This window comes from Brassica napus, chromosome A2 (genome assembly GCF_020379485.1).
Source record: "Brassica napus cultivar Da-Ae chromosome A2, Da-Ae, whole genome shotgun sequence".
Classification (NCBI taxonomy): Eukaryota; Viridiplantae; Streptophyta; class Magnoliopsida; order Brassicales; family Brassicaceae; genus Brassica; species Brassica napus.
In genome coordinates, this window is record NC_063435.1 from 1042224 (window position 1) to 1067549 (window position 25326).

Genomic DNA, 25326 nt, shown 5'->3' on the forward strand with positions numbered 1-25326 from the left:
CCTTAAGCAAATTAAAGAAAAAAGGAATCAAAAAAAAAAAAAAAAGAAGAAGAGTGATTTGTTTCTCTCCTTTTGCTTTCTCTCCTTCCCTCTAAAGTGCGTAACAGAAGAAGAAGAAGAAGATCATCGTCTTCTCTAGATTCTACACTTCCTCTCTCGCGTCTTGCAGCACCTACAAGAGCTCCGATTCCTCTTGCTTGGACGGCGTCTACAAAGGTTGCTTGCTTCTCCGTTAATCAGAGGGAAGCAAACGATTTCGGGAGCTGCTTCATCGACGATCATCGAGATGAACCCCGTGAATGTGTAGATTAGTCTTTCGAATTTCAGCAAAGTGGAGATTTCAGCTTGTGTATGTCGAGAAACGGGAGGATGGCGTCGGATCTTAGCAGAGCTGTTCCCGTCGAGAGAGATATCGAGCAGGTTGTTTGTTTTATCGCCTTCTCCCATTTCGATTCTTGCTATGTAGCTCTTAGGTTAGAGACGAGTGTTTGTTGTTGCTGCCTAGGCGAATCTTCGATTGCATATGAAGTGTAGTTTAATCCTCGACTCGTATGCTTGATTCAAGCTATTGGTTCAGTCTACGTGAATTGTTTTTGGTTCTCGTTTGTGGAATCAGCTTGGAGTTTTATTAGATTCATTTATCATATGGAGCTAGAGTTGTTGAATGTCTTTTATATTTATTGTTATTTGCTGAGATTGCAAAAGATTCACTTATTTTGCTTGTGGATTATGCTATTTGACTGACTCAGGCAATCATTGCTCTGAAGAAGGGAGCTTACTTGCTAAAGTATGGAAGAAGAGGGAAGCCTAAGTTCTGCCCTTTTCGCCTTTCTAATGTAAGCTGTTTTTGGTTTTATTTACTTAAATCTATTGCCAGCATTGCTCTACGGTGATATGCTTTTTTTTTTTTCATAACTTAACTTACATGTAGCTCATTGTTTGGTGTTTTAAGAGATAGTTTGCCTGTGAATTTCAGGATGAAACTGTTTTGATATGGTTCTCCGGAAAGGAGGAGAAACGTCTGAAGCTAAGCCATGTTTCTAGGATCATATCTGGACAACGCACTGTAAGCTGAGAGCCGTGTTTCGTTCTTTCCCTCTCTCTTTATGGTCTTTTATGCAACTTTCCATGTGCCTTACTTATCTTACGGTGATATTATTCTGATATCTAGCATTTGTGACTCTCTTGTAGCCTATTTTTCAAAGGTATCCTCGTCCCGAGAAGGAATATCAGTCTTTTTCACTAATATACAGCGAGAGGTCTTTGGATGTGGTGAGATTTTTCTTAAACCATTTAGTCGTTTACTTTTTTTTTTCCGCTTCTGATATAAAACAATCACTCTGTCATCCGAAATGTCACTGTGGTTTTCAAGGTTAATTAATATGGTGGTAGGGTTTTTTTTGGTAGATCTGCAAGGATAAAGATGAGGCTGAGGTGTGGTTTAGTGGTCTTAAAGCCTTGATTTCGCATTTCCGTCAAAGAACTAGGAGGACTGAATCAAGAAGTGATGGGACACCATCTGAAGCTAACAGCCCAATGACATATACCCGGAGAAGCTCTCCTTTGCACTCTCCATTTAGCAGCAATGACAGTTTGCAGAAGGTTGTAGAAATTTTTTTCCGTGTACACACTTTCGTGCATTTCAACACTAAAGACGTCTTCATTTTATCTTTCAGGATGGTTCTGATCACCTTCGCATTCACAGTCCTTTTGAGAGCCCGCCTAAGCTTGACAAGGCATTATCGGACATGGCATTATATGCAGTTCCTCCAAAAAGATTTTATCCCTCAGATTCTGGAACTATTTCAGTTCATTCTGGAGGGTCAGATAGTATGCATGGACATATGAGGGGTACGGGCATGGATGCTTTTAGAGTTAGTATGTCAAGTGCTGTTAGTTCCTCGAGTCACGGCTCTGGTCATGATGAGGGAGATGCGTTAGGAGATGTTTTCATCTGGGGAGAAGGCATAGGAGAAGGTGTTTTGGGTGGTGGAAACCGTAGAGTTGGAAGTTCGTTTGACATAAAAATGGATTCCTTATTGCCAAAAGCTTTAGAATCTACAATAGTACTTGACGTCCAAAATATTGCTTGTGGTGGACAGCATGCTGTCCTTGCGACAAAACAAGGAGAATGTTTTTCTTGGGGAGAGGAGTCTGAAGGCAGGCTTGGCCATGGTGTTGACTCCAATATTCAAAATCCTAAGCTAATCGATGCACTTAACACCACAAATATTGAGCTTGTAGCTTGTGGAGAGTTCCATAGCTGTGCAGTTACTCTTTCCGGGGATTTGTATACCTGGGGAAAAGGAGATTTTGGTGTTCTTGGACATGGAAATGAAGTCAGTCATTGGGTCCCTAAGAGAGTTAACTTTCTGTTGGAAGGGATACATGTATCATCCATCGCTTGTGGACCTTACCACACAGCAGTTGTGACCTCTGCTGGGCAGTTGTTTACTTTCGGTGATGGGACTTTTGGCGTTTTGGGCCACGGAGACAGGAAAAGTGTTTTCACACCTCGGGAGGTTGATTCTTTGAAAGGTCTTCGCACTGTCCGGGCAGCCTGTGGTGTATGGCACACAGCAGCAGTTGTGGAAGTCATGGTTGGGAGCTCGAGCTCGAGTAATTGCTCTTCTGGGAAGCTCTTCACATGGGGTGATGGCGATAAGTGTCGTCTTGGTCATGGCAATAAAGAACCAAAACTTGTGCCTACCTGTGTTGCTGCTCTTGTTGAACCCAATTTTTGTCAAGTGGCATGTGGGCACAGTTTAACGGTTGCACTGACAACATCAGGCGAAGTCTATACTATGGGCAGTCCTGTCTATGGTCAGCTGGGAAACTCACATGCAGATGGAAAAGTTCCAAACCGTGTCGAAGGTAAACTTCACAAGAGTTTTGTCGAAGAGATTGCCTGCGGTGCTTATCATGTTGCAGTCTTAACTGCGAAGACAGAGGTTTACACCTGGGGAAAGGGATCAAATGGTAGACTTGGTCATGGGGATGTAGATGACAGAAACTCGCCTACATTGGTAGAGTCGCTAAAGGATAAACAGGTGAAAAGTATTGCATGTGGAACTAACTTCACAGCAGCTGTCTGCATTCACAGATGGGCATCGGGGATGGACCAGTCCATGTGTTCAGGTTGCCGTCAGCCCTTCAATTTCAAGAGAAAGAGGCACAACTGCTATAACTGCGGACTAGTGTTTTGCCATTCGTGCACTAACAAAAAGTCTCTGAAGGCTTGTATGGCACCGAACCCGAACAAACCATATCGAGTGTGTGACAAGTGCTTTAACAAATTGAAAAAGACCATGGAAACTGATTCATCGTCTCATTCTTCTCTGAGTAGAAGAGGAAGCATTAACCAGGGATCAGATACCATATACAAAGACGACAAGTTGGATTCTAGATCCGATGGACAGTTAGCTAGATTTTCACTGATGGACTCCATGAAACAAGTGGACAATCGACATAAGAAGAACAAGAAATACGAATTCAATAGTAGCCGTGTCTCGCCTATACCAAGTAGAAGCTCTCAACGTGGTGCGCTTAACATAGTCAAGACTTTCAATCCAGTGTTTGGAGCATCAAAGAAGTTCTTCTCAGCTTCTGTTCCTGGTTCTCGAATTGTGTCTCGGGCAACTTCTCCAGTATCAAGACGTCCCAGTCCACCACGTTCAACAACACCAACTCCCACTCTTTCGGGACTTACCACACCGAGAATTGTAGTGGATGATACTAAGAGAACCAGTGATAATCTTAGCCAAGAGGTTGTTAAGCTAAGATCTCAAGTAAGCTTCCTCTCGACCATCTTTTGTTTTTTCTGGATCTTAATATGTTGATGAGATCATGCTATTTGAAGCGTGCTTGGCTGCCACCAATTTTAATTTACTGCCTGAGTTTCTCTTTGTGATTGCTTCTTTGCTAACAAGTAGATGTGATCAGGTTGAAAGTCTTACAAGGAAGGCACAATTCCAAGAAGTTGAGCTGGAAAGAACAGCCAAGCAACTCAAAGAGGCGTTGGCAATCGCTAGCGAAGAAACCACAAGATGCAAGGCAGCAAAAGAAGTGATCAAATCACTTACCGCTCAAGTAAAATTTCAAAGCTCCAAAAAAATAAAGACATAGTTTACGCAATAACTACTGATTTCTTATGACTGATTATAAGCATCAACAAAACTATGCAGCTGAAAGACATGGCTGAGAGGTTACCCGTTGGCTCAGCTCCAGCTCGAGCTATAAAGTCTCCTTCGTCTCTTAATTCATTTGGTTCCAGCCCTGGTCGCATTGACCCTTTTAATATCTTAAACCGACCAAACAGTCAAGAATCCACCGAGCCAAATGGAGTAAATACCCCAATGTTTTCTAATGGGACCATTACACCTGTGTTTGGTAACGGTGAAGCAACGAATGAAGCACAGAACGAGAAGGAATGGGTTGAACAAGACGAGCCTGGTGTCTACATCACTCTAACAGCCTTAGCCGGAGGTGCAAGAGACCTCAAACGCGTCCGTTTCAGGTAACAATTATATCTTATTTACGCCTAAAAAAGAAAGAGTCAGTTATTTTGCTTGACCGTTTTGTTTTGGATAACAGCCGAAAAAAGTTCAGTGAGAAACAAGCGGAACAGTGGTGGGCAGATAACAGAGGAAGAGTTTATGAACAATACAATGTTCGAATCGTTGACAAATCCAACGAGGAAATGCCTCGGTGAAACTCTTTAACCACTTCTCTTATTTTTATCCCACGTCCGAGTCAGGTGAGTGCAGGAATCTCGGGATATAACAACAGGTTTATAACATATAATATAGAGAGAAAATTAGATGTTTTTAAAGTGTTGACGTGCTTCTTACGTTGTAGTTTGGGGGATTTGTGTGGTTTTTGTTGTGAGAAGGTTTGTATATTCTTTGTGAAGAGGAAAGTATTTGTACGACTGATTGAGTATAAGGGATCAACGTAGCAAAGCAGTGACTGGTTCAAGTGTTTGATGCAATCAACACATAAATAATGGTTTCAGATTGAAAAGAGGACATGAAGTTGAGGGTATAGAGCAAAGCAAATGACTGGTTCAAGTGGCTTTTCTTCTAGCCTTGCTACGACATGTAGGAATCTAAAGTTCATTCATACTGAAATTAAAACCTGATAAGAGTAGCATTTCTTCTAATTTCTGCTGAAGTAATAATAAAATTTCTGTATGTATGATCAGTAATGTTGTTTATGTATTCATAGTAAAACTAGAATTACAAGTCATTTGTTTAGACAATTCTTCCAAGAACAGGGAAACATGCGCATATGTACGGGTTCTTTCCTTCTCAGCCTCAGCGTAGCAAGGCTGCGGCAATACCAGCAACAACCCCAACAGCAGTAACAGCAATTCCAACGCCAATAACACCATCTGCTTACATAAAAAAAAAATAGAGATTTAAATGGATTAGAAACGGCACAAGTACCATCTATGTATGTGGTTGTTTACCTTTCACAATGCGGTCCTCTATAGCCGTTTTTAGCGTCTGAGCCTGTCCCCACTGTGGTTCCACCTAAAAAAAAAGCATCCATGAATACATCAACAACAATAAAAACATTCTTGACTATCCATATGGATAAGAGATGATCAAACCTCCAAACAGCGTTCTACACATTCCCGGCTTCTTGAAAAATCGCTGCTTCGATAGTAACCAAGAGCAAGGAGATATAGCTTCTCTCTAAGATTCATTGGACTCGTATCACTAACCACCGAAGCTGCAAAACAAAGCAGAAACACATTCGAAGGCTATAGACATTTCTTAAGAACTTTAATAATTAAAAAAAATAAAGATTTATACCTTCAAGCATTGATATACCACGCTGTATATCCGCATGTATCTTCGAATGAACAAGAGCCCATGATAGACGCATAATGCATTCCTTTTTAAGCCCTTCGTCTTGGCCTTTCTGAGCCTCTGCAAGCTCTTTCTCACATCCCTGAGAATGAACAAACGCCTTATGTTTATCACACACATACAAAAAATCTGTAAAACATGTCGTGATCTAGAGGTTCCTATGCGGTGGATTGTGAATCATAATAAAGTTACCGAGATGATGTCGGTGTCGCACAGGGGGAATTCATCTGTGGAGCCTGAGGCAGCGCCGGAGAAGAAGCCGGAGACGGAATCGAAAACTTTACCTATCGTCGCGTCCATTTCTTGTCGCAGCTGCAAGAGTTTCTCCCGACCAGAAACAAAAGTTATGCCTTAAATTTGAGTTTTTTATTTTAAAAGTTATGCCTTAACACTAATTAAGGATTTTTTTATTCTTTAGCTTTGCCAGCTTGTATCATCAAACTTTGACTTTATTTAAGGTTTAAATTTTTTTTTTATATATTTAAGGTTTAAATCTACTATGACCTTTATTTTCAAACAAAAAATATCTACTATTACCTTTATTTTTTCTTTAACTTTAGTTTATTATATTTTAAATATATAAAAATATTATATAGATAATACTGAAACCAGAAGTTTTTATTTGTACAGTATATAACAATTCAAGTATACCATTTTGAATCAATTCATAAAAATTAAAATTGATTAACTAATCTATTTTTTAAAGCAATAGCATAGTTATTAATACATATTTTTCTATGAGACTAGAAACTCATACATTTTGATGTATAAAATCATTGCTAAATTATTATTTAGCTTTTATAACTGTTTTAACATTCTTTTTATCAGACTATTATAATATATATTTATGTAAAATAATCATCTGCAAGATAAAAAAAATCTAAATAATTTGTTCCTATAAACAATGGCCTAATATTCCGAAAGAAATTATACTCTACTATATCTGTTTTTGTAAAAGGTGTAAAAAAAACATATCCCACTTTGACCAGAAAAAGAGGAAAAAATAATTTAAAAAAGAAAAGGAGTGTGGGAGGTGATAGCTTCCTCTTCCTAACATTGACCAACCTCTCTTTTGTCTCTTCCTTCCTTCACTTGAGAGAATACGTTAAAGCGTTACTCTCTACACAATTCTCTTTCTACCTTTCCTCCTTCCCTCTCTCTCTCTCTCTCCTGCCTGCACGTTGTTAGCGTTTCTAGAAAAAAAAAAGAAAAAAATCTCAGCGCTTATTTTTGACGGCCCAATGAGCTTCCTTCGCTTCGTTTGTTAACAGATTCGAAGCTCACATCAAATGGAGTGGGTGGGGAAAGCCGTTAGGAAGGAGATCGAAGGGGTCGGGCTCTGCTCCGGGACCGTCCGATCTCACGATTCGTCTCGAAATTTCGAGAACGGAGTTACGGAGGTTTCGGAATCGGCTGATCTCGCGATGGGAGAAGGGGGATCTCAAGCGGAGCAGCCTCGAGTTGGTAGGAGGAGGACGAGGACGCGATCTCGAGGGGAGAGGGACGGTGAGATCATCAGCTCTGAGGTAAATGTGATGAGAAACGTTGATTTGAATGATGATGGAGTTGCGGAGGATGATTCTAGGGTTAGTGATGATTGCTTTGGAGGGAATGTTGATTTGAATTGTGGTCCTGTGGAAAAAACCACCCTAGGTTTGGATTTGAATAGGGCGTTTGATTTGAGTACTGGTTTGGATTTGAATTTGAATGAAGGTTTAGGGTTGGTTAATGTGAGCATCGATTACTTGGAGGGTTCTAGTGTCAAGAGGAGAGGATTTATTGACCTGAACATGGATGCGAGCTGTGATTTGAGTCCGCACAAGGAAGTAGGAGGATTTGATTTGAACTTGGAGGTTAACATGATGGATGAACAAGGTATCCAGGATAATCTTGAGGGTGGAGAGTGTAAAGAAGTCCATGTTGCTGAAGTATCCAGCGTTCAGCTTTTTGAGGAGATAGGGAAGCAGGACGTTGTTTCACTTCAGGATCTGAATACTCCTGAGCGGGATCTTGAGCATGAGGCTAAGACTGTTGTTGAGTCTCTCTCTGATAGGGAAGAATATACAAGTGGCAGGAGGAAGAGAAGAAAAGCCTCGGTGAATCCAAAATTCACGAGCCAGCCTCGGTTGAGAAGAAGCGCTCGTAGGCCGTTAGCTCGGTTTTCTAATACAGCTTGCTTAGCTGATGAAGTATCTCCTTCTCCGTCAGTTAGTAGTCTGACAGAGGAGAAAACTTGGGTCGTTGAAGGAAAAGCAGCTGAGGATCTTTCTGTGCCTCCGCCAAAGGCTGAGTTACCTCCATCCTCGCGTGTTTTAAATTTAGATGGTCTTCCCATTCTCAATGTCTTTTCTGTTTATTCTTGCCTGCGGTCCTTCAGTACTTTGCTGTTTTTGAGTCCCTTTGAGCTGGAGGATTTTGTGGAAGCGCTGAGGTGCATGTCTCCTAGTCTGTTATTTGATAGCATCCATGTTTCTGTTTTGCAAATATTGAGAAAACATTTGGAGAACCTCGTTGCTGAAGGTGACTGGGCTGCAATTGCTTGCCTGAGGTATGAATACTTTAGTTTGTTTTCTGTTATATGGACTGGTTCTCATGCTTTGCGGGTCGTGTGTTACATGCAGGAGTCTTGACTGGGATATGCTGGATGTGGTTAATTATCCCCTTTTTGTGGTCGAATACCTACTGTTTTCTGGTTCTAAGGACAATCCTGGAGTGGATCTAACTCGGTTTAACTTTTTCAGAAATGAGTATTTCAGACAGCCAATGAATCTGAAAATTGAGATACTTGCCCGTTTGTGTGATGATATGGCAGATACTGAAGCCGTGAGATCAGAGCTTAATAAAAGATCTGTTGCAGCTGAGTCTGAAATGGAAATTGATAGGAAGAGAAACACAAAAGTGCGACGCAGAAAGCGAGCTATGATGGATCTGGCAGATGATTCTTCTTTGCATGATGAGGCCGTTGATGGCTCGTTTGACCCGAACAGTGACGACTGTTGTTTTTGCAAAATGGATGGGAACTTACTGTGCTGCGATGGTTGTCCAGCTGCCTATCATTCTAAGTGTATCGGTGTTGCCAGTCACCTTTTGCTTGAGGATGACTGGTACTGCCCTGAATGTTCATTTGACCAGCGTGTACCAGGATGGAAGCCTGAAAAGCAAATTCGAGGAGCAGAGTTTCTAGAGATTGATCCCCATGGCCGAAAGTACTACAGCAGTTGTGGCTACTTGTTGGTGTAAGTTTCTTTTTTTGATTCTCTTGTCTAAGAAGGGCTAATGCATGATCTCAGTGGAATCAATTTTGTGAATTCAGTTTTTTTTTCTTAGTAGAGAAATATATATTTTGATGAGTATTAGCAACTTTTGTCGTCTCATCTCTGTGGTACAACTTTTTGATGATTTCTGGTAAGCACTGTTGACACATGTTGATTGTATGCTATAGCTTGTAGGTGAAGGTTTTAGCTTTAAAAAACACTACCCCTGTTTTAGCTAGGCTGGAGGATTAACTTAAACTATGGAGTATTAAATAATATATGCATATAACATAACAAAACTGCAAAACTATGTATCCTTCCTGTAGTTTCCAGTAAGTCTAATTGCACGTTTGGATATGTGAATGGCCTCTTTTGCTTGGTATTTTGATGCAATTGTTAACCCTTAGTCTTAGATTGCATTTTTACGCTCAATGCATGCAGATATATGTTTCTTGTCACCTACTTGTAAGAACTTCTTTCATATATTGATTGTAGGAGCTGCTACATCTCTTGATAAATTTTCTGATGTTGTCCACTATGAATTTGCAGGATAGATACCGACGGCACAGGCTTAGTGAACTACTACCATGTAAATGATGTGATCCATGTATTGGAGCAACTCAAGTCATGCGGTAGTTTCTATAATGGAGTAATAGGTGCAATTAAAAAGCATTGGGATATCCCTGTTGGGCTGAAAAGGACAATCAGCGGTGTGAATTCACAAATATTCGTATGTTTGGATACGCCAGCCAAAGGGATGATTTCTTCTATTGATGGGTTTAAGGCTCCTCTGCCAGCTACAGAAAAACAGCCAACGTCTGGCGTTAAGAAAAAGCTTGAAGAAGGATCCAGTGATGGAGGTTCACGTAATCATTGTCATAGGGCTCGTCGGAAGATATCAGATTCAGCTACTGGACTAGATACTCTTAATATGAGTTCTGAAGGATCTGCTGAAACTATACAAAATGGTTCTGATGTCCAGAGTCTTCATGAGCCAGGACCATCGAGCATTTTGGATGTCACGAAAGAGCCAAATTCGAATATCCACTCGTCTTCCCATTATTTGGATAGAATAAACAAAAGGAAAGGAATTAGACTGCAGAGTGAGTCAGGCTACAGAAACCAGTATATATTTGCTGAGATGACTACAGCAATTTCTAAAGAGATGACACGGAAGTCACCTATCCGTACCATTGATATGAGAACTGATGAAGAGATAGCTTCTACCCAGGTGAAGACTATATTGATGAAAACCACCAAATTTCAGTGGCGAAACATCCAAGGCCTCTACCTTGATGCGTGGAAAGAAAAATGTGGATGGTGTCTTTCTTGCAAATCTGAGGATGCCGGGAGCAAGACAAATTGTTTGTTTAACATGAGTCTAGGGGCTTTACGAGGTCCTTCGGAAAGTGAGATTGCTAACAGTCAATCCATCGATAAGAAAAGCCATCTTATGACTATCATATGCCAGATATTATCCATGGAAAGTCGATTGCAAGGTCTTTTGGTTGGTCCATGGTTGAATCCACAGCATTCCAGGATTTGGCGTGAACACATTCTGAACGCATCAAATATATCAAGCTTGAGACATTTATTTGTTGAAGTAAGTTTTTCTCAAGTTACTTCCTCCTAAAATATTCATGTTACTCTCTGTATCATCGTATTGGCTGCTGCTATGTAGAACTTTAGTTTTGGTTTGCTTTCTCCCTACTTGAAAAGTTTGCAGTAGCAGTTTCTATTCAATTGCTTTAGTTTGGCTAGGGAAGTTGACTGTCTTTAAGTTGATTTCTTGAGCGCTTGATTTTTGTGTAGTGCTTTAGTGATTAATCTTGCTGTGCATCAACTCTTTTTGTTTCCTAATGAAGATTTTGCGAATAACCTTTGCAGTTAGAGGCGAATTTGCATCATCGTGTTCTTTCACTCGAGTGGCTAAACCATGTCGATTCTGCCATAGAAATGGGGTCATCTAGGCATATTCTCACGTCAACACGATCATCGTCAAAGACTGCTATTGGTAAAAGACGGGGGACATTGTTGGAGTCTGGGGTTAACCCAACTGCAAAGAAAAAAGGTGGATTGACCATGTGTTGGTGGAGAGGCGGCCAACTTTCACGGCCATTGTTCAACTGGAAGGTTTTACCTCGCTCATTGGTCTCTAAGGCTGCTAGAAAAGGTTTACATTTTGCTCGTTTGTTCTTGCTTTCGCCTTTGTTCTTTTACTCTCTTTAACTATTCTTTTGTTCCTCGCACTTGTTTCATTCTTCATGCACTCTATATTATGCAGGTGGAAGTGGAAAAATTCAAGGTATACTGTATCCTGAGAATTCAGAGCCTGCTAAGAGAAGCCGACGTGTTGCCTGGGAAGCAGCTGTTGAGTCATCTACGACTTCAGAGCAGCTTGGTTTTCAGGTAATATAAATTTTGGCCTAACTGAATGTTATTCTTGTTTCGTTGGTATTGACAAAAAAAATACAAATGTTGAAGTTACAAAACTATACAAATGTTATTCTGTTTCCATTTGGCGTATGCATGAATGTAGATGGTATGAGATCCTTTTTTCTACTCGAACTGCCAAATTGCAGTGGCATAGGTTTATTTTTTTTTGAGTTTGTCATCCTCATGGTTATTTTATTGACATTTGCTATACATACTGTTCATTTGGCGTTGGAAGATTTTTAGCTAACAATTTAGTGGTTTACAGGTGAGGACATTCCACTCTTACATAAAATGGGATGATATTGAAAACAGCCATCTTCTTCCTGCATCGGACAAAGAATCTAAAAAATCTGCCAGGCTGTTCAAAAAAGTGATTGTCCGTAGGAAGTGCATAGAGGAAGATACTGTGAAATATCTCCTTGACTTTGGTAAAAGGAGAAATGTTCCGGATGTTGTGTTGAAGAATGGTCGCATGATTGAAGAATCCTCGAGTGAAAGAAAAAAGTTCTGGGTGAATGAATCATATGTGCCTTTACATCTTCTGAAAGGATTTGAAGAGAAAAAAGCTGTTCGAAAAACAATGAAGTCAGGAAGCTCTTCAAGACACTCTGAGATAGAAAAAGTACGGAAAAAGTCCTCAGAGAGAAAAGGATTCTCATACCTATTTGAAAGGGCAGAAAGATCGGAGTCTTCTTTGTGTGAACAATGCAAGAAAGATGTGCCTCCGAGGTATGTACTTATCACCACTCCTTATGCCTTCAGAAGTCATCGTCTTCATTAGCATAGCAATCTTGTCACTTGTCTTAATCGCATTATATTTTGACCTACAAACATATCTTTTTAGATATTTTGTTTGTTTGTTGAGTAAAGATCTTTCTCAACTGCCTTCTGATCGTATTTGTTTTTCTTTAATGACAGTGATGCTGCGTGCTGCCACATCTGCAAACGTGAGTCTCTTTTGCTGGTTGTTTCTTTAAAGTGTTTTTCTATTGAAGAAGTTATACTTGTGTAGGTAATCTAATATATCCAGTCAGAGCTTTTTATTGATATTAGCTATGATAAAAATTTCAGGATTATTTCACAAAAAGCATATCAGGAGAGCGGACAAGGAAGGAATGTACATTTGTCTTCCTTGCAGGAGTGAAGTGCAAGCAAAAGGACAACCCAGCGGGCGGAGAAGAGGGCGGCCCCCAGGCAGTTTCCGTAAAAAAGTTCGAGTTCAGAAGAAACAAACGCATAAAAAAGTCATTCCCGTTCGCAAATCAACTCGGCTAAAGAAGACCAAAACGTCCCTGGGAGAGAGAATATCCGTTAGGTTAAAGAATCATAAAAAGGTTGTTGCAAGCAAACCATTGCGACGTTCAGGCAGGAGACCAAAGCATGTTACTCGGCTGCAGGATGAAAGTAAAGTTCCTGGAGGGAGTAAGAAACGGAAACTGGAGACCAAAAGAGGCAGAGGCAGGCCTAAGAAAGTAAAACAGGAGATTTCCATAAGGAAGAAGAGAACAAAAAGAGCCTTAAGCTATTGGTTGAATGGACTCTTCTTATCCAGAAAACCTGGTGATGAACGGGTCGATAAGTTCCGGGAAGAGAGATATTTTAAACCTGTGGAGAACTCGGATCCTGATCATGATCAACCTAAGTGTCGTTTATGCGGCTTGTCTGACTCTGACTCTGGATCAACCTTCATCTCTTGCGAAATGTGTAAAGGTAATCCAAATCATCTTTTGGTTCACCATGATTTAAATTCCAGGACGTGGTTTCCATTTGTTTCTCAGCCCTTATTTCTATATATATATCTCTCTTTTGCTGTAATGTTTGTAGAATGGTACCATGGAGATGCATGCGGGATTAACGAGAAGAATTCAATTATGGTGATTGGGTTCCGGTGTAATCTCTGTAGAGAACAGTTACCTCCCACCTGTCCACATGAGATCTCTACTACATCCGATGTCCCATCCTAAGCTGTGAATTTGTGAATGGCTGATAGAATATTCTTAGGCTAGGGATTAGATGTATCTTGGAGATGTCTATACAATTATGGGAGAAGAGTATTGAGTAGAGAATCAAGGAAATGCAGAGACAGAGGAGGAAACTGTTTGGTGGGTTGTATGAAGTTAGTTTGGCTTGTAACTTGGATGAGTAGGTTCTTAAGTGAAGTGGTTGACTTAGAATTAGAATGAACAAAGAAGGGGATTCTAGAGTTGATTTATTATTACATGATTTTTAATTTACTTTTCAGATTGGAGGGGGAGTCAGTAAACAAAGTTAATGTATTTAAAAGAATATGTTGAATCCATTTTCTATCTAAATCCATCAACAGTGATGTGTTAGCTTCCTAATAGTAATTTTGCACCCTTCTCTTCATCAAAAGGAAGTTACTTCGCTCCCATTAGGTACCAATGATCAGCATGTTGACCAATGTCTCTTTTTTTTTTGTAATGCGCTTGAGATCATTACGTAAATGTGGAAGCTCTCAACTTCTTTGAACCAATGTTCTTAAAACCGGAGAGGTACCCGAACCAGAAAGTTTTTGGATCATAGGTTAATATGGTTTGACCGGATTCAACTTGGTTTGACGTGAGCTGCCTGAGATGCTACTTTGTCAACTCCTTGTACTTTTCTACCACCCCAATTAAGCATACGGTCTGTAAAATTGCAACACGAGAAAATTTAACACCCCAATTAAGCATACGGTCGATAATTATTGGTACTATACCACACGACATCTATAAAGCATTTAAATTAAAATATGCGTAGTAATTAACATTTTAGACAAAAAAACAAATAATCCACACGCCTGCGGGTATATGGATATATACCGATGGCTAACGAGCCTTAGAGTAACCCTCTTTCCGAAAGAGCAGATTTCATCGCTTTGAGTGAATCATCCATATCTTCTGAGGATTGTCTATGATCATAGGATCAACCACTAACGAGATTATCATCCTCCCCGTATAACTTAAGAAATGTATCAATAATGCAACACAAACCTAAATTCTAAATGCATGCTGCTTATCATGATCTTACTAAATGGTGATATGGAGTGTAGTTGCCCAAAAGTCAATACAAAGGTGGCGGTGATGCGTGCACATTTTCAAGATATGCAGTATTATATATTGAATGCATTTAATTGCTAAAAGTACCAGCCATGTTGTTGAACATATGCAGTTAATTCATTTGGGGGACATATCAATAACTGCCTACAATTGGATAGTAATAATTTTGAATCAAATTTGGGGTTCATATATATATACATATATATATATGTGTCACTTTTATGTAGTATTTATACACTTTATTCTTTCAATTAATATAAGCAATTGGCTAAAATGGAATGATCAACTTTTTATCTATAAAATACAGGAATCCGCTTACAATCCATAGAATATGTATAAATAAAATTTATTACAGAATTCATGCATTAAACATAAACTTTATGCCAACAAAATATATGAGAAAATAAGCATGATAAAGCGATTACTTTTTAATTGGTTACTTATAGTTACATGTCACATCCTTGAATTAATAATGCTTTCTAGCTCATATTAAATAGGACTGAATAATGAGATATCTAAAATCTTTGACATTTTGTATGCATTTTTTGTGTTCAACAACTATGACCGGCCAAATTAAAGCCCTCCAAACAAAACATTTTTAGACCAAACAAATATTCATCAACACGTCTACAGGTTTATACAAAACAGATACCAATGGCTCTCACAAGCCTTAGAGTAACCCTCTTTCTGAAAGAGCAGCTTTCATGTCTTTGAGTGACTCTTCCATGTCATCACATATCTTGTGAGGATCCGGTATGACTGTAGGGTCAACAGCCATCGAGATTATCATCTTCCCCGCATAACTCATGTAATGTACCAACAATGCCTATCAAACACAAAAATAACATAAGTGTCGGAAGAAAAAAAAAGTCATAAAATGCGGGTTCACAAGCAAATAAAGATAAAACCGGGTAGGTAACTTTTTCCTATATAAACCAGACTTTTTCGAAAAAAGTTGTTCTTATAATCGTCTTTTTATTTCGATCAAAACTTGATTTAAGAAAATGAGTAATTGACAAAACTACTTACTTGTGATTGTCCATAATTACTTGGAGCGATGTAAGCGATAGGATGGCCACGGAAACTGATTTCCTCCATTGGACCTATGACGTTTGAAACGCATGTAGTTAAATTTACCACCGGTCGGTTAAATATGGCTGCTGCTGCCTAATATAGTGACAAAGATTACGTCAATATTGTTATTGTTATCCTGAAAATTGCAAACAAATCTCTAATCAAGTTCATTGTCACTTTGTTTACCTTAGCTCCAAACACTTTTAAGATAATTTTGATGATAAAATACACTAGTGCAGCGTGATAAGAATGCTTCTTTCGAGCCATCGTGGATTTGGATATCTTTAGATAGACCAAAGGATCGGTTTGTAAACCGATGGAAAAGGGCAAAATAATAAAGCTGAAGTAGTTTCCCCATCTGCATTTTGAGTCCTTGGTCATCATATCTGCCAAAGGCTTAAATATACATATTGCTCGTTAGTGACAACAATAAAAGTTTAAATTTGATGAAGTGTATATATACTAAATATGTCTCTAACCTTGAACCCGATGTCGGACCTCAGATTTACTGTACAACCTGCACGGAAACGTAGTTTACTTGGAAGATGGTTCTGATTCGATGTCAATACTCCTTCCTCCTCATTCTTCTTACCTTGTTTATTTAGAAAGAACATTATTAATTATGATAAGTCAATCGTTAGAAAAAAAATAATACCCTATTTCATAATGTAGTGTGTACCATTTGGTTAAAAACGCAAAGATTAATAATTTTAATTTTCTCTACAAAATATTTTAAATATATAAATTAAAACTAATTTAATCAATCATAAAAGAAACTATAAAATATAACTGGTTAAATATATTCTAATAAAACTAAAGTTAACATAAAATGATGAAATATTTTTCATTTTTAACTAAGAAAAGTCTTCTACAACCCCATTTATTGTCAAGTGGAAGGAATACACCATATGTTTTGAATTTAATGTTTACCATAAAGTCGGTTCAAATAGCGAGAAAGAGCAGCTTGTGTAACTCCGAGTAGAACATCATTGATAGTCTAGCAACAGAAAAAAGAGACAATAAAGATCCACTGAAAAAGATAGAAAAACTTTTAGTTATGAACATAAACCGTAACGTACCATGTTCATAGAGTTCTTTATAAGTTTTATGTCATCCAAAGAGATAGTTCTTCGATAAAATCTCGTTGGATTCCTCCCAACATCTGCGCCACCTTTTAAAGGTGTTTTTGTATCCACCAAAAACAAGATAGTCGCCAAAAGAAGCAACATATCCACAACGGTGTTCCAAATCAGTCTCGTTGTAGAACCAACGGTGAATATAAACCTTAAAAACCAGCTTTGTTTTATAAGTCCGTGCGGCACGGTTTGACGCCGTTTCAAGGAAGGAATAGCAGTATTGTCAGGGTCTGATGTCTTATGGGTACATGCGAGCATGAGAGAAATCAAAGACATACCATCTCCCAATGAATGGTGAGATCTTATTACACCGACTGCTTCAGCATCTGAGGTTTTTACGTTAAGGATGTGCATGTCCCACAAGGGTCTTGATCTATCTAGAGGAATCGTCGTGAGACGTGAGATGTAGTCATCGACGAAGCTTTGTCCATCTTCACCTATCTCTTCTGGGTCTATGTTTGGTACAATTACATGATCTTCTACATTGACTTGAGTCTCTATCCATTTTGCACCATCCTCACTCTATGAAGTTAAGACAAACGGAGATCAAGGTGCGAAGAATTTTATAAAAATATATTCCCCCATGTTTCAGTTAATTTCATGTTTATTTTTTTTTTTTTGCAAAATAAGTAATGTTCTTATTATTCTATAAATATTCAACATCATTTGAGATTTATGACCAATTACATACTGTATTTTTATTGGTTGAATTAGCTTTTTAATGATATTTTTATATAATCAAGATAAATTGTATTAAAATAATATTTTTTAATATGTGTGTATTAACCTTAAACATCAAATAAATAAAATAAAATAAAATAAAATAGATGAGAGTACATGATGTCTTAGTTAAAAAAAGTTGAGAACCAATTATTCTATAATTCTATAGAATAATTCTATAGTATTTGAAATATAATTCTATAACAGTAAACTTTTAGATTTTGGTCATGTTCAAATCCACTAATTGTAATATGTTGTACCAGTTTGGTGGAAAAACGAGGATGCTTGGAGACATTATGCTTCAAGGCATCGAGAAGGACGTCCGGACAGAACTTGGTTTTGAATCCCATGATGGTGACGGCACAGTAGTCTACCTCTGGAGACTGGAACACACGCGCCATCGGGCTGAGCGGCTGCTCCTCCACCTCCTCCTCCTCCTTACTAATTCTAACTTTCATCTTCGATCTATGTTTCTTCTCTCCTCTTCTACAGTTATTTATAAAGTGAATATCTCCTCTTCTACAGTTCTTTATAACGTGAATAGGGGCATATAGTATGAAGACTATTTTGTTTCTAAAAAGAAAAGTATGAAGACTATAGGAACACGCCATCCACATATATCTTTACACTTACGATTTAGTGCATAAAATAGTCAAATATCTTAAGTATAGCTCTGCCCTTTGGTTTTGTTTTATTCTACCAATTATATGCGCCAGTTCTTAAAATAATTTAGATTGTCCCGTGATTATATGTAATTTACAATAGTAACATTGCAATTTTACCTTCAATGTGACTTTGATTGACGATCAGCCAGAACAAAAATGGTGGTGCCATATATGCCTTACTCAAAATTCAAATTCTACCTAAAAAGGTAAGTGGTGCAAGCAAATGTCCATCATGGAGTCAATAAACTTGCCGTGGAGATTGCAAGGAGTGTGTTAACTCGCGACAAAAGGTCGCTTATGGATCATGTTTGGAATCATTTATGTTGGTTGATTAATCCACTTGTTTTGTGTACCAAGTTTAAAATCATTTATGTTGGTTAGACACTTTTAAAAGTCAACAAAAATCATATTATCTTATATCTATATTTTAAGTCTGACTTTGAATTTGATTTTTTCGACTATGTTTTTATTTTCCATGTTTGGTTTGAAAATATATACGGCTTCATTCATTTCTTTTTGTATTCTAGAACATTATTTGTATATTTTGTCAAAAATAGTTCAGAAAAGCTTTTAGTAATAAGCTAATAACAAAGTAATCGTTTATATATAAACTATGTTATTTTAATCAGTTATGCATTTAAAAAAAATAAAAACCTTAGAATTCACAATACTTCATAACAAATATGTCACTTTCAATGTTTTTCATGTGTGCTTTAGTATTAATCTCATATACGGAAACACCATTAAAGATAGATCATGACATCTTGTCTTGGCCTTTTCTACAATCTCTTGTTTGGTAAACTATGCATATCTGCATATATTACCACTGGACCCTTCTCTTATTAATTGGTGATTGCCAAAAAAGTCATGCCAAAAAGGTGCAGGTGCAGGTGCAGCACCATATTCAAATTTATTGAATACATCTAAAAGCTAAACAATAAACATCAAAACAGTTGGAGAAAGTGAGAAAACATTATCCATATATTCTTTGGTGGCCATAACTACACCTATAATTGGCAAGACGTTTTTGTTTGTTGGCCACACAAAATTGGAAAAGAAGTTCCAATAAAATTGGTTGAGGAGACCAACTACTATTGCAAATTCTACAAGTTGTGAACGACACCATGTTTGTCTTTTCGTTTGTTTGACAATTGTTATCTAGAACATAATAGAGTGGGTATTATTTATATATATAATTTAATTCAACACACATAAAAAAAAAAAAATTGCAAAAGACAATTAAAAAAACTTCAACAGACAGTCAAGTATGTCTGAATGCAAAATCAATCCTAGCTTCTTTTTTTTTTGTTCTTTTCAAAAATCAATGAATTGAAAGAATGCACAATCAAAAGGGCTAAACAACAAGAACTGCAGAGAGGCCACACTGTCTTTCTCATGACCCCATGAAACCTTGAACACCACACAAAAAAAGGAAGAAAAAGGAAATTAAAACATGAAACTCTCTGTTATATGCAAGTCTGAGAAGTCCTACCTCACAAACAAAACGATCATACACTACTAGAGAGAACACTCCTCCTTCATTACCTAAGTAAATGGCTTGCACCTCAAGTCTTTCCATGTTTATTGTGTGACGTGTATATATTCTCCACGAATCCGAGAATCTAATAATTTCATCCACGCAGTATCAGCCTGAGTATTTGTTACCTTTGCAGGGTCTGAAAGCACATCATACGCTTCACCGATCATTTTAAACAACTCATCAGCAATCTCCTTCTTTGCATTGAACCCTAACTTCTGTTCCAAGCTAGAAAATGGATTTGGCTTCGAACTAGGGGTCTTGATCTCCATAAAACTGTCGTGATTACTTCGAAAAAAAACAAAACTAGGTAGTATTTTACTTTAGAGGTTGAATCATGAGCATTTCTAGGAATGGCATGTTCACTTGGCTTCTCTCTATCATTACCATGTTCAGTGCATTTCAAAACATGATTATGTCTCTTTGAAGATTCAACACCTGTTCTGCTTTTTTCTCTGCCTTGTGCCCTTTCAGAAAAAATACAAACTTCTTATCATTGCATTTATACTTAGACTGCGAGTCTGTGACAGGTTACATATGGATTCACATTCACATATTGTTACGTGAAACGTAACGATTCTGGTCAAAAGCAAATGATCTCAAGAAAACTAGATAATATTCATAGAATTAAAGAACTGAGTACAAGGTTCAGAGACGTTCATGGCGTCTCTTTTCTCTCTTTAACCACTAAAACCCAGATACCCCTCTTTCCAAAACCCTACAGCTCATATATAGATAAAGCATAAAGTTAAAGTAACTAAACCATGGTTACTCTTTATTAAACTAGAGTTACTTCTTCTTATCCTCTCTTAACCGATGCCCACACGTATCACATATCTTACACATTTTTCTTTCACTTGGTCAAAGTATAAAGGAAAAAACAAACAAACAAGCGAGCGAGCTCAATCTCTGTAGTAACACTTTCTGCTCAAAAAAGCAATTGATTAAACAAACGTATTTTTCCAAATTTCCAAAAGAATAAAAACAAAACCTACTGACTACTATTTCCCCTGTCTCCAAATCTAACACCTAAAAGAACTCGTCTCTCTTTGTACATAGTAACTGTAAAACCACATGATATGGAACTCTGACAAGAACAACTAAGCAACACCTCTCTCTCTTTCTCAGAGCTTTGGCTGACTATGATGCACCTTAAGAATCAACTGGTTGTTCAGAGCCTGATGAGTTGGTTGCTGAACTCCTTTCTCTCCTCGCTGCTGCTGCATCCTCTGCTGCTTCTGCTTCACTTTTCTTTGCAAACCGGCCTCCACTAGCCCTCACCCTTTTCATCGCATGCTTGTGTCTCGACTCATGAAGATAAGGCTAATCACACAAGAGGAAAAACTTATTCAAATGACTATACACCATGCTTAGATTCCCATCCGGTGCTGCCACCTTATCTATTTTATTCCATTTACCTTTCTGTTGATGACTTTCCTCTCTAGCTCAGCCTTGGCACGTGCTTTCCTTCGCCTTAGAATCCCCTCGTACTGTTTTGCATTCACATAAACAGGTTCTTGTGTCGTGTCTAGTGGCAGAGCTGTTCTTTCACGAGCCATTCCAGGATATGGACGAAACCCCTGCTTAAAAACCATATTAGACTTAGATACTCAAAATCTCACTTCCCTCGTATAAAAAATAATAATAAGAGACATACCAATGGTTGATGATGACCATATGCTCCCATCATTCCTCCATAATATGCATCCTGATATGGATTTGGAACACACGCCTGTTAAAAAAAAGAAGTAATCAAGTTAATGGCTAAAGAACTGACACATCATATAATATACTCAAGGGAATAAGAGTAAACCACATACAATGTAGTGTCCAACAAGCTCTGGTGGTTGTACAACTTGCTCATCATCCATAGAAGCCGTTGGATCATTCCCTTCTTCTCCATTGTTATCTACTAATATCGATAAGAGACACTATTACAAAAAATACAAAACCCAACGATACTGCAGAAGAATATGATTATGTTGAGAGTCACAAAAACCTGGAGGAGGAGGAGGAGAAGTAGCAGCTTGTGAATCCTTACAAGGGCCACCGTCTTGAGATGGTGAATGAACATCGTTTGATTCTGAACCAGAAGGTCTCTCTTGAGGAAGGACACCACCAAAGGAGTTGTTTTTCCACCAAGGGTCTGGATACATCATCATGGGTTGCTGCTGGTTCACTTCCTCTTCATTTCCTCTTCCTCCCGATTTGGATTGCATCTCTCTTCCAAAAAATCAACACAAAGGTGAAAACTTTATAACTTCATTCTCAATCAATCATTAAGCAATGCAGAGAGACATGCACAACACTCAAAAGGTGGAAAACTTTAACATACCAGATGATGAAGTGAAAGCTTAGCAATAATCGTTCTTGTGTTAGAAGATTTAAAGCCCTGAGGGTTATGTAATCGATCGCAATTTAGCGGAGCTTCTTAAGGGGAAAGAACAAAAAGAATCAGAATTTAAACAAAAGCCAGAGAAGAATTTGGGGAAGGTGAAGTGATTTGGGAACACCCAACAGCCGGCAGACAGTAACTGAAACTCGTAGAAGACGAATAGGATTGGGTAGAAAGATAACACTGGTTTCTTTTTCTTTTAGGTGGGCATTCGATCCTTATCCAAACTCGAACCGAAAAATCCAAACCTAGTAAAATACCAGAACGGATATTGAATTAATAAAGATTGGATATCCGAATCTGAATGGATATTTGAAGATAACCAAACATATGAATACTTGACTTTATATTTGTAGTTTACTTCTTTATTTTTTTCAAAATATTTATATTGATTATATGCACATGGCTTAAAATCAAATAATATAGATATAATTATGAACAAAATCAATTGTTATTCGCTTAAACTATATATATATAATGCTATTGTTTCTTACATTAACTTGCATCCAAAATTTTATTATAACAACTAAATTATTGTCTTTCTATTTTAAAGTATTATCTTGAAACCTATTAATAGTTTAATTTATTAAAAAAGTTAGAAAATCGGTTAAGTTAAAAATATAAATTTTAAATACACAAAACTTAAACAATAAACAATTTAATTTTTTTTCCTTCAAATTTTAAATATTCAAACCCGATCCGAAATAACCGAATTCGAATTAAAAATATCAGAATCAAATCTGAAATGTAAAAATAACCGAACAAGTATTATATATCTATATTGAAATACTCGAAATACCGAAATAGCTGATCTGAATCCGAACGAGTATTCGACCGTCCCCCTAGTAATTTCTAATTTCGTAAACTTAGGAATGTTATTTTGACACGTGGCGGCCTTTGGAAGAGGCCAGCGCTCGGAGATCTGTGATTTTTCGCCGGGTGATGTCACCATAGGTTCATTTTTTCTCCGGCAAAAGCTCGGAAGTGACACGCAAAGTGATCGGGTGAAACGAGTGACACGTGGAATTTGTGGGGACTATATGGCCCGAACAGTTTCACTTTTTTTTGGAAAATACTGTTCTTTTTGTTTCTTTTTCTTTGGCATTCAGGATGAAGAATTTTATTTTTATTTTTTCAAATGTTGGTTGTTACTGGTGCGGTAAATATTTCATTGAAACACGTGAACAAGGTTTGAGAAGTCTCCTATGGTCATTTAGACTCATTACTCTATCCTGTTCATAGAGCTAGGCAATGGTGTGCTTATTTATGTTCGGTTAATAAGATGGTTGTTGTTGGAATGCTTTGTCGCTCTTGCGTCAAGTGTTTAAATATTGCGACAGTAAATATATGGTATGCATCCTTACAAATTAGCACTTAGCGAGTACACAACATGTTCCATCTTTAGTTTGTTAAATATGTCCTCCTTGAGATTTTGATACAGTTTAACATGCAAGGCACTTGAAGCCTCAGCTAGGTGGTGGGTGGTATTAGAGCATATGATTTACATTTGAATTGCCTCTAATTAGGGATGTCAACAGAAGGCTTGTCCCGCGGGCCTGGCCCGTTTAAACCTGTCGCGGGGCGGGTTTGGGCCTAGGCATTCATGACCCGCAAAAAAGCGGGCCTTACGGGACAGGGCTTGTTCGGTTCCGGGTCCAAAGCGGTACGGCCCTCATTAACCGCGGGACGGCCCATAGAACCGCATCTGGAAGCTTCGTCGATTCCGTTACTTTCTTCACCTGAAAACGAAAAGAAAGAGAGAGTGAAAGGCATTGGAGCTTCGACGACGACCGTGAGAAGAAACGGAGCTCCAACGATGGCCGTTCCTGTTCGATGTCTGACAGGCGACAGTGCTTCCGCCTTCCGGTGACCACATCGTGCTCGAGCTGCATCAGCAAAGCTTCTTTACATGCATTGGTGATGACGAGGTTGATGATGGGAGGAAGAAAGTTACAATCTTTTTCGGTACACAGACGGGAACTGCTGAAGGGTTTGCTAAAGTGAGTTGCTTTGATTCAAAACAGAGCTTTGATTCAAAACAGAGTGAAGATGATGAAAGCTAACTTTTTTTGATAAATTTTTAGGCTTTAGGAGAAGAAGCTAAAGCAAGATACGAGAGATCAGATTCAAAATCGTTGATTTGGTATAATACCCTTTAATAAAGCTTAAACATTTCTTTGTTGTTATTTCGATCTGGTTCTGATTTGTTTTAACAGGACGATTATGATGCTGATGATGATGAGTACGAGGAGAAGTTGAAGAAAGAGGATATGGCTTTCTTCTTCTTAGACAGAGGATAATGGCTCAAGTACTTGAAGTATGGTGTTTTTGGATTAGGAAACAGACAATATGTGTTGCAGGTTGCCAAAGTTGTAGATGACATTCTTGTTGAACAAGGTTTGTTTTATTTCTTTGTTTTGATCATTCGTTTTGATGTGTTTGTATTATTGTTTTCTAACATGATGACTTGGTTTGTTTCAGGTGCACAGCGTCTTGTACAAGTTGGTCTTGGAGATGATGACCAGTGTATTGACTATTCCACATTGGTTGAGACTTCGCTTTTCACGGACAGTAACCAGTCCATTGTTGTTTGATCTTCTCGTTTATTGTTGGTAAGTTGAAGTGTGAACTTTTACTAATTGTCTTAGCGTGATTATTAGGTTGATGCTAAGTTAGACATGCATTTATAATTTCAATAGACAAAATTAACTTCAAGAACTTATATGAAATGTAATGGACTCAAAGAACAATATATATAGTGATTTTGAAGAGTTTGAGGAGTAAATGCTTCATTTTTATTAATTATGTGAGCTTGGTTGTGTAGGGCAGCATCCTGCAGCATCAGGAAGTGTTCTGGAGCGTTAGAAAGTGTTCTGGAGCGGCCTGAAGTGCCAAGCATGATCGGATACACTACATTAACGTATGTCCCGCGGGACAGCCCGCAAAGGAGTGTGCATTTGGCGGTACGGGCTTGGGACGACCTTTTGGAGTCCGCAACCCGCGCGGGCCTGGCCCGCCGTGACCCGCAAAGAGATGAGCCCGCTGCGGTACGGGACGGGATGGGACGGATCAACCCGTTTGACATCTCTACCTCTAATGAGTGATTTAGTCAATTAATTAGCAAAGCATATCTTCTACCCGTGGCGGAGCCAGCTCAACCTTTTACTATGGTCA

At 38.3% G+C, this 25326-nt stretch overlaps 5 protein-coding genes across 6 annotated transcripts; 2 read left to right on the forward strand and 3 right to left on the reverse strand.

The window, feature by feature from the left end:
* The first annotated feature begins 24 nt into the window (after positions 1–24).
* On the forward strand, positions 25–4977 carry LOC106383848 (PH, RCC1 and FYVE domains-containing protein 1). The gene is made up of 9 exons (XM_013823905.3): positions 25–420; positions 750–836; positions 977–1066; positions 1192–1272; positions 1408–1602; positions 1677–3788; positions 3943–4089; positions 4185–4516; positions 4594–4977. The coding sequence occupies exons 1-9, from the start codon at positions 352–354 to the stop codon at positions 4709–4711; spliced, it is 3231 nt and encodes a 1076-aa protein (XP_013679359.2). The 5' UTR covers positions 25–351; the 3' UTR covers positions 4712–4977.
* A 163-nt stretch (positions 4978–5140) lies between these two features.
* Positions 5141–6275, reverse strand: LOC106383859 (mitochondrial fission 1 protein B-like). The gene is made up of 5 exons (XM_013823914.3): positions 6069–6275; positions 5820–5958; positions 5615–5736; positions 5471–5534; positions 5141–5392 (listed from the first exon to the last, which is right to left on the reverse strand). Exons 1-5 carry the CDS (start codon positions 6174–6176, stop codon positions 5316–5318), a joined length of 510 nt encoding a protein of 169 aa, XP_013679368.1. The 5' UTR covers positions 6177–6275; the 3' UTR covers positions 5141–5315.
* A 650-nt stretch (positions 6276–6925) lies between these two features.
* LOC106383867 (DDT domain-containing protein PTM) lies at positions 6926–13908 on the forward strand. The gene is made up of 9 exons (XM_013823923.3): positions 6926–8424; positions 8498–9112; positions 9680–10733; positions 11018–11303; positions 11415–11539; positions 11832–12295; positions 12485–12513; positions 12638–13276; positions 13391–13908. Exons 1-9 carry the CDS (start codon positions 7166–7168, stop codon positions 13528–13530), a joined length of 4611 nt encoding a protein of 1536 aa, XP_013679377.1. The 5' UTR covers positions 6926–7165; the 3' UTR covers positions 13531–13908.
* A 1211-nt stretch (positions 13909–15119) lies between these two features.
* LOC106377810 (wax ester synthase/diacylglycerol acyltransferase 7-like) lies at positions 15120–19036 on the reverse strand. The gene is made up of 7 exons (XM_048747909.1): positions 17816–19036; positions 16779–17357; positions 16630–16696; positions 16179–16291; positions 15886–16095; positions 15655–15792; positions 15120–15451 (listed from the first exon to the last, which is right to left on the reverse strand). The coding sequence occupies exons 1-7, from the start codon at positions 18170–18172 to the stop codon at positions 15296–15298; spliced, it is 1620 nt and encodes a 539-aa protein (XP_048603866.1). The 5' UTR covers positions 18173–19036; the 3' UTR covers positions 15120–15295.
* Positions 19037–20356: 1320 nt separating this feature from the next.
* LOC106383881 (nuclear transcription factor Y subunit A-1) lies at positions 20357–22367 on the reverse strand. Of its 2 annotated transcripts, none has more exons than XM_013823935.3 (6): positions 22093–22367; positions 21757–21980; positions 21578–21669; positions 21415–21489; positions 21176–21337; positions 20357–21080 (listed from the first exon to the last, which is right to left on the reverse strand). In XM_013823935.3, exons 2-6 carry the CDS (start codon positions 21974–21976, stop codon positions 20910–20912), a joined length of 720 nt encoding a protein of 239 aa, XP_013679389.1. In that variant the 5' UTR covers positions 21977–21980; positions 22093–22367; the 3' UTR covers positions 20357–20909. The 2 variants fall into 2 exon arrangements, with proteins under 2 accessions (XP_013679389.1, XP_013679394.1); XM_013823940.3 differs by having other exon boundaries at positions 21578–21666; positions 22093–22339.
* Between the last annotated feature and the right edge of the window lie 2959 nt (positions 22368–25326).